Source organism: Gadus chalcogrammus, chromosome 13, assembly GCF_026213295.1.
Source record: "Gadus chalcogrammus isolate NIFS_2021 chromosome 13, NIFS_Gcha_1.0, whole genome shotgun sequence".
Classification (NCBI taxonomy): Eukaryota; Metazoa; Chordata; class Actinopteri; order Gadiformes; family Gadidae; genus Gadus; species Gadus chalcogrammus.
In genome coordinates, this window is record NC_079424.1 from 8,577,871 (window position 1) to 8,585,234 (window position 7,364).

Consider the following 7,364-nt stretch of genomic DNA (forward strand, 5'->3'; position numbering starts at 1 on the left):
ACTGTGTATGTCTGTGTCCGTGTGTGTGCGTGTGTGTGTCTAGTGCTGGGAGTATGGGATTCCCCTGTGCAGAGAGCTGGCCTTCCAGTACGAGTCCTTATACGACTACCAGAGTCTCAGCTGGATCCGGGTCTGTAGTCCCTCCCCGCCGTCGTAATTATGAACACAACACGACGCAGTTGTTAATACACTCTGAAATATGTATGGATACACCATCAAATATGGATTTATTCTCCACAAAATACTCCCGCATGACCGGAGCTTAAAGACTACTCACGGCAGAGTTGTATAACTATGACTTAACTGTGTGTGTGTGTATGTGTGTGTGTGTGTGTGTGTACGTGTGTGTGTGTCTGTGAGTGTATGTGTGTGTGTCTGTGAATGTTTGTGTGTGTGTGCATGCGTGCCGGCCTGTGTGTGTGTGTGTGTGTGTGTGTGTGTGTGTGTGTGTGTGTGTGTGTGTGTGTGTGTGCGTGTGCGTGTGCGTATGTAGAAGATGGAGGCCGCCTACTATGACAACATCATGGAGCAGCAGCGTCTGGAGCCGGAGTTCTTCAGGATAGGGTTCTATGGCCGCAAGTTCCCCTTCTTCCTTAGAGTGAGTTAGCACCAAACTAGCTGGTTAGCACAGAGCTAACTAGTCAGTACATAATTCACCAGCATCCTTGTATAGTACACAGTTACAGACTCCTTAAGCAAGATGATTAGCACGTGAGCATTATGACACAGTGAACATCACCTGGGTGGAGTTTATTTGAGGATGTCAATCAAAATGTGATAATACCTTATAATGTACGTGCGAAAAATATGACCGCTTTTATCTCCGTTGTCTGATCCCCACCAGAACAAAGAGTTTGTCTGTCGCGGCCATGACTACGAGAGGCTAGAGGCCTTCCAGCAAAGGATGCTGGGAGAGTTCCCACAAGCAATCGCAATGCAGCACCCCAACCAACCAGACGAGGCCATTCTGCAATGTGATGCCCAGTGTATCCTGTTCAAGCAATATGTGCTAATGATGTGTGACTGTATGCGTGTCTTTGTTTTCGTCTTTAGTTTCAGACAGAAAAAGGATGATGCATAATAAACGGTGTATTTCTGAATCAGGTCCACGGTGATGCGATCGTCTGCGACCCAGTGTGATCGTGTAATGATGTCGTATGCATGAGGTCATCTAAAGGCTTGGTTCCCTGACTCGTTCCCTAAAGATCTCCAGATCTACGCGGTCACGCCGGTGCCGGACAACCTCAGTGTGCTGCAGATGGAAAGAGTACCCGACCGCATCAAGAGCTTCTACCGGGTGAACAACGTGCGGCGGTTCCGCTACGACCGGCCATTCCACAAGGGGCCCAAGGACAAGGACAATGAGTTCAAGGTCAGGAGCCGGCCCTTATACTGAACAATAATAACCTACCATTGCAACAGTGTACAAACACTGCTGTTAAATGAGCAGTGCTGAATATACTATCAGTCTTCAGATACGTTTTAAAAGAACGGCTCAACAACAATGAATTAGTGGCTCCCTACTGTGCGTATGTTTAATATATGTGCCATACTTTATCTTTTTTATATCATCCAATACCATGAGTGCAACCTCTGCCCCTAATCCTGGCAGCCCTGATGCCATGCTCTGCCAGCCGCGATAGGGAGCACCTTTACAGGTGAAGTTATCTGAGCTGTGTGATTTATGACTCGTTTCATGATGTTGGTTTGTTGCAGAGCCTCTGGATAGAGAGGACTACGCTCATCCTCACCCACCCCCTGCCTGGCATCTCCCGCTGGTTTGAGGTTGAAAAGAGAGAGCTGGTGAGAACAATCTTCTTCTTCTTCTAATTCAGTAACCTCCTGGAGTGTCAACATGTTTATTTTTTACATCATGCAAATCCGGTAGTTCTCTGGAGTGCCTTCTAGTGGAATCCTCTGTTCGTCAAGTATGTGAAGAACTCTTGTGCCCTCTAGCTGTGGAATGTGACATGAAATATACTGTTCTTACCAATACCAATATCCCTCTCTCTCTCTCTCTCTCTCTCTCTCTCTCTCTCTCTCCCTCTCTCTCTCTCTCTCTCTCTCTCTCTCTCTCTCTCTCTCTCTCTCTCTCTCTCTCTCTCTCTCTCTCTCTCTCCCCCCTTCCCTCTCTCGCTCTCCCAGGTGGAAGTGAGTCCCTTGCAGAACGCCCTGGAGGTGGTGGAGAGTAAGAACCAGGAGCTGAGGTCTCTGATTGGTCAGTACCAGCTCCAGCAGCTCCAGAGCAACATCAACCTACTCAGCATGACCCTCAACGGGGTCATCGACGCGGCGGTCAACGGCGGCATCGCCAGATACCAGGAGGTCAGCGCCTGATTGGCCCATCAAAACCTCCACCACAGCCTCACATCACTACTGTCTTGATGAGTCATGAGTCGTTTCATTGGATTTTAATTGGTCTATTGGTCCTTCAGGCCTTCTTTGATAAGGACTACATCAGCAGCCATCCTGAGGACACCGACAGGATCACCCAACTCAAAGACCTGATGCAGGACCAGGTAGGACCGAGAGGATGGGATAAGTAGAACCAGGTAGAACCAGGTAGGACCTCGATGATAAGACCTGCTGGGACCAGGTAGGACCAAGTAGGACCTAGGCATGAGACCTGCTCCTAAGGACTAGTTGATAGGACAGTGACGATGAGTATAATGATATGATTCTTCTACTTTAGCCCTTAACTTATCCCACACACCAAGGCGGATTGGCATAACATTAATATGTATTTGATTTTTCTGTTTGTCATAGGTTCACATCCTGGGCCTCGGTCTTGCGGTGCACGAGAAATTGGTGCACCCAGAAATGCGTCCCCTGCATAAGAAACTGATAGATCAGTTCCAGATGATGAGGAACAGTCTGTGTCTCGTGAGTTCCTGATGAACACCACCTCACTCTGCTTGACTGTGTGTGTTGGTCCTGGGGTAACCTGTGTGTGTGTGTGTGTGTGTGTGTGTGGTCTTACAGGGGCTTCCGGGCTCGGAGCGGGTCGGCTCTGGGGTCAACGCTCGAGGCTTCCTGGCTACCCACAGCCCCATGAGCCCGGAGGGGTTCAAACTCATTCACCGACACAGGTGACACACGCACACGCACGCACGCACTCACTCTCTCACTCACTCACTCGCTCACTCACTCACTCTCCTTTATACATCTCTGTTGTCTCCTCTCTCTCTCCTCTATACATCTGTGTGGACTCCTCTCTCTCCTCTATACATGTGGACTCCTCTCTCTCCTCTATACATCTGTGTGGACTCCTCTCTCTCTCCTCTATACATCTGTGTGGACTCCTCTCTCTCCTCTATACATCTGTGTGGACTCCTCTCTCTCTCCTCTATACATCTGTGTGGACTCCTCTCTCTCCTCTATACATCTGTGTGGACTCCTCTCTCTCTCCTCTATACATCTGTGTGGACTCCTCTCTCTCTCCTCTATACATCTGTGTGGACTCCTCTCTCTCTCCTCTATACATCTGTGTGGACTCCTCTCTCTCTCCTCTATACATCTGTGTGGACTCCTCTCTCTCTCCTCTATACATCTGTGTGGACTCTGGTGTCTCTGTCTGTGGTAACTCCTCTCTCTCTCTCGTCTGTGTCTGTGGTAACTCCTCTCTCTCTCTCGTCTGTGTCTGTGGTAACTCCTCTCTCTCTCTCTCCTCTGTGTCTGTGGTAACTCCTCTCTCTCTCTCGTCTGTGTCTGTGGTAACTCCTCTCTCTCTCTCGTCTGTGTCTGTGGTAACTCCTCTCTCTCTCGTCTGTGTCTGTTGACTCCTCTCTCCTGCTCCAGTGACACTGGGACTGTTGGTAACGTTGTGATCCTGGCTGAGGGGCTGGTGCTAGAGCATCCTGATGACTTCTACCGCATGCAGGTGAGAGGAGCCTCTATTCACCTGACATAGTGGGGGCCTGCAGGCTCACCGACTGCTGCTGGGGTTCCCATGAAGCATTGCTTTGCTGACCCTCTATTGTAATGCATGCGTCTTACTAGCAGCTGTTAATCACATATCCTAATAACATACTGTATCTCTCTCTCTCTCTCTCTCTCTCTCTCTCTCTCTCTCTCTCTCTCTCTCTCTCTCTCTCTCTCTCTCTCTCTCTCTCTCTCCCCTTCTCTCTTGCTCGAACAGCCAAGCCCCTCGTCTTCCAGCCTAAGCTCCACCCACTCAGCCCCCTCTCAGATGATTCACTCCGCCCCTTCCACCATCAGGGGTGAGGACCTAGCCAATCAGCCTCTGATGATGCCTTTCCGTTGTGTTTCATGGTTGTAGTGTTGCTCTCGGGATGCAGGGGTTGCAGGGCGTAGAGGTTAAAGGGTAATCTCAGTTGTGTTGCAGGTATTGAAGGTTACTGTGTGTGTGTGTGTCTGTGTGCGTGCGTGCAGTGGGCTCCCCATCTCTACCAGACCGGTTCAGACACAACAGAGAGCTGATGATGCTGCTGCCTCCGCACAGAGACCGGCCCTCCAGCGTGATGATCCCCAGCCACAGCGACCATGCGCAGGTACCACCTCCCCCAGGACGGACAGATGAATGGACCGATAGAATAGAAGGGGGAGCGTGTGTGTATTGGGCTGTTGTTGTTTCAACCAACCAACGCCCGTTTTGTTTCAGCCGTCCAACCTCCAGAGGGCGCTGTTTCACCAGGTGATCGGCCCATGCAAGCCCTGCAGCGATCCCAACCTGTCAGTAGCAGAGAAAGGTACCCGCGCGCACACACACACACACACACACACACACACACACACACGCAAGAAGCATGCACAGACGCACTCAATCACTTACTCGCTCACTCACTCACGCACTCACTTACTCATTCACTCACGCACTCGCTCACTCTCTCACTCACTCACTAACTCACTCACTCACACTGAAATGACTCAAAATACATCAACAATATATGTAACCCCCCCCCCTCTCCTCACCTCCTCAACCCCCGACCCCCCTCCCCCTTCCACACCCCCCCCCCCTCACCCGCACCCCCCCCCCCCAGTCCTGACCACGCCCAGCAGCTGGAGTCTGGACAGTGGGACCCGGGAGACTCTCCCCTTCCTCTCCGGGCACCTGGGCCTGGCCCCCCCCGTGCCCCCCCGCAACCTGCCTCCTGGTAACACAGTGCTCAGTGGTTAGAGTCCCCGGGGCCGCGTGGGTGGGTGTGTGTGTGTGTGTGTGTGTGTGTGTGTGTGTGTGTGTATCTGAGCGCTCCCTGCTATGTCTCCCCCTGTAGGGTCCCACCTGTCGATGCACTTTGATGCTTTCAGCCAGCAGCTCAGCGACCTCCCGCCAGCCCTCCCCGCGCGCTCCTTAAGAAAGGTACCCTCCTCCTTCTCCTCTTCCCCCCCCTCCTCTCCTTCCTCCTTCCTCCCTCCTCTCCTCCTCTCGTCTAGTCTCCCCCTCGTTGAGTCGCTCCGAATGTCTGCCTGCACCCTTAGACTCTTCCGGCTGGGTTTCTGTGTTTTGTGCGCTACGCATAGATCTATATGTGTGTGTCAGTGTGTGTCGGTTTTTCTTTTATCTATCTCACTCTCTCTCACTCTCTCTCTCTCTCTCTCTCTCTCTCTCTCTCTCTCTCTCTCTCTCTCTCTCTCTCTCTCTCTCTCTCTCTCTCTCTCTCTCTCTCTCTCTCTCTGTCTCTCTCTACAGTCTCCCCTACACCCTATACCTGCCTCTCCCACCAGTCCCCAGTCCCTCCTGGATGGCAGTAGCTCCACCCTGTCTGGCAGCGCCAGCTCTGGGGTCTCCTCCCTCAGCGACGGTAACCCAGGCCCCCCCACCTCCAGCTGTGACCAAGAGGAGGCCCACTACCAGCCCGGCCCTGGAGCCCTCATCCTGGGCCCACCTCTACCCCAGCCCCAGGCTTCAATCCTGGCCTCTGATCACCACCAGCAGCACCACCACCACCACCACCCTCATCATCATCATCATCTTCCCCAGCCCAACTACAGCCTCCACCTCCCCCCTCTGTACCAGCCCCACCAGCCCCCCGCCCTCCCCCCGAAGCCCCCCCTCAGGGAGGAGGACGAGGAGGACGAGGAGCTTCCCAGGCCCATGCCCCGCCGCATCTCCCAGCCCCTGATGGCCGTGACCAAGGAGGAACAGGCCAAGGCGGCCTGGCAGGCCGTCAGCGAGGAGTAGGGAGCTCAGGGGTCTGAGCCAATGAGGTCCCAGATGTCCGGTTAAGCCACACCCTCACAGGCCCCGCCCTCTTGTAAGCCCTCCCCCTTTAAATGACCAGCAGTTGGTTTAGAGGTTTTCTATACGACCAGGGACGGTGCAACGTTACATCATTCATTCACCACTCAACACCATAGAATGAAACGGTAGGAGTAATTCACCAGAATAATACACTGATAATGGATACCTGCAGTCTTCCAGAGGCGTGAATATGTTTATTTACTGAAATATATATGTGGATCCTATCGTTTTGAAGGTGCTGCAAAGCACAATGTTTCTGCTCGCCTCGAATAGGACTACATTCTAAAAGATAGTTGGTGGAACATAACACATACATGTGTTGGGTTTTAGGTGAATTAATCATGAATAAACAAACTTAAAACACGTGCATCTCTTATCACCAGGGCAACGCCAAAGACGTGATTCCTGTATGAAAGTTCATTGAATAAATAAATATATATATTTATAAACCCATTAATTCAAACATGTATATTAAATGGATCTAGTATTTTAAACTACTTCTGGACAAAAGACCAAGTAAATAAATATAGAACAATATTGTTTTTTTAAATGACCACAGTATTATAAAATATAAAAAATATATATGATCTATTTCGTCTATTAAGACCAGAGTATCACCATTATGTAATAATAATAATAATAATAATAATAATAATAATAATAATAATAATCTTGTTTTATGAAGCCTACAGTATTTCCATGATTTTAAAACTGAATGTGAATATGAAACAATAATCTTGTTCTACCCCACAGTATTATAATAATTTATTTTGTTTAGACTGGTTGATGAGACGAAAATAGCACACATATTTGATAAGTGATCCTCGAATTTTACAAGTTATAAAGTAGTTAGAAGGAGGGTTAACGGTTTGCATTCCCCATCTTTAGTTTACTATAACCGCTCACGCCGCCACATACACCCACAGTTAGCATTACACACACATTCATTATGTGGTGCCACAACATATGGTTTCATATGTCATGGTGTTCTTAATTTCATGGTTGCAGATGTGAGAAACTTGAAAGATTTATGCACGGTACTAAAAAACGGTTTTATACAGGCTACAAAATGCAGCCCCAGACATTTCCACCTCATAAGCGCTCTCTACGGATGGGATGTGACCTCTGACCTCGGTGAGTGTAGTCCTGTATAGGAGGGACC

The 7,364-nt window shown here is 50.0% G+C and overlaps 1 protein-coding gene across 1 annotated transcript in view; it reads left to right on the top strand.

Annotated features, from left to right (window-relative positions):
- LOC130402348 (dedicator of cytokinesis protein 3-like) overlaps window positions 1-6,783 on the top strand; it is a 64,541-nt gene extending 57,758 nt beyond the window's left edge. Inside the window, exons 40-56 of the mRNA XM_056606499.1 lie at window positions 44-130; window positions 494-598; window positions 845-986; window positions 1,206-1,372; window positions 1,717-1,803; window positions 2,146-2,325; window positions 2,436-2,519; window positions 2,767-2,883; window positions 2,983-3,085; window positions 3,616-3,665; window positions 3,797-3,880; window positions 4,139-4,220; window positions 4,393-4,511; window positions 4,622-4,709; window positions 5,001-5,114; window positions 5,235-5,320; window positions 5,651-6,783. Of these exons, the coding sequence (XP_056462474.1) occupies window positions 44-130; window positions 494-598; window positions 845-986; window positions 1,206-1,372; window positions 1,717-1,803; window positions 2,146-2,325; window positions 2,436-2,519; window positions 2,767-2,883; window positions 2,983-3,085; window positions 3,616-3,665; window positions 3,797-3,880; window positions 4,139-4,220; window positions 4,393-4,511; window positions 4,622-4,709; window positions 5,001-5,114; window positions 5,235-5,320; window positions 5,651-6,142 (2,187 nt within the window). The 3' untranslated portion in view covers window positions 6,143-6,783. The remainder of the gene's footprint in view (window positions 1-43; window positions 131-493; window positions 599-844; window positions 987-1,205; window positions 1,373-1,716; window positions 1,804-2,145; window positions 2,326-2,435; window positions 2,520-2,766; window positions 2,884-2,982; window positions 3,086-3,615; window positions 3,666-3,796; window positions 3,881-4,138; window positions 4,221-4,392; window positions 4,512-4,621; window positions 4,710-5,000; window positions 5,115-5,234; window positions 5,321-5,650) is intronic.
- The last annotated feature ends 581 nt before the right edge of the window (window positions 6,784-7,364 follow it).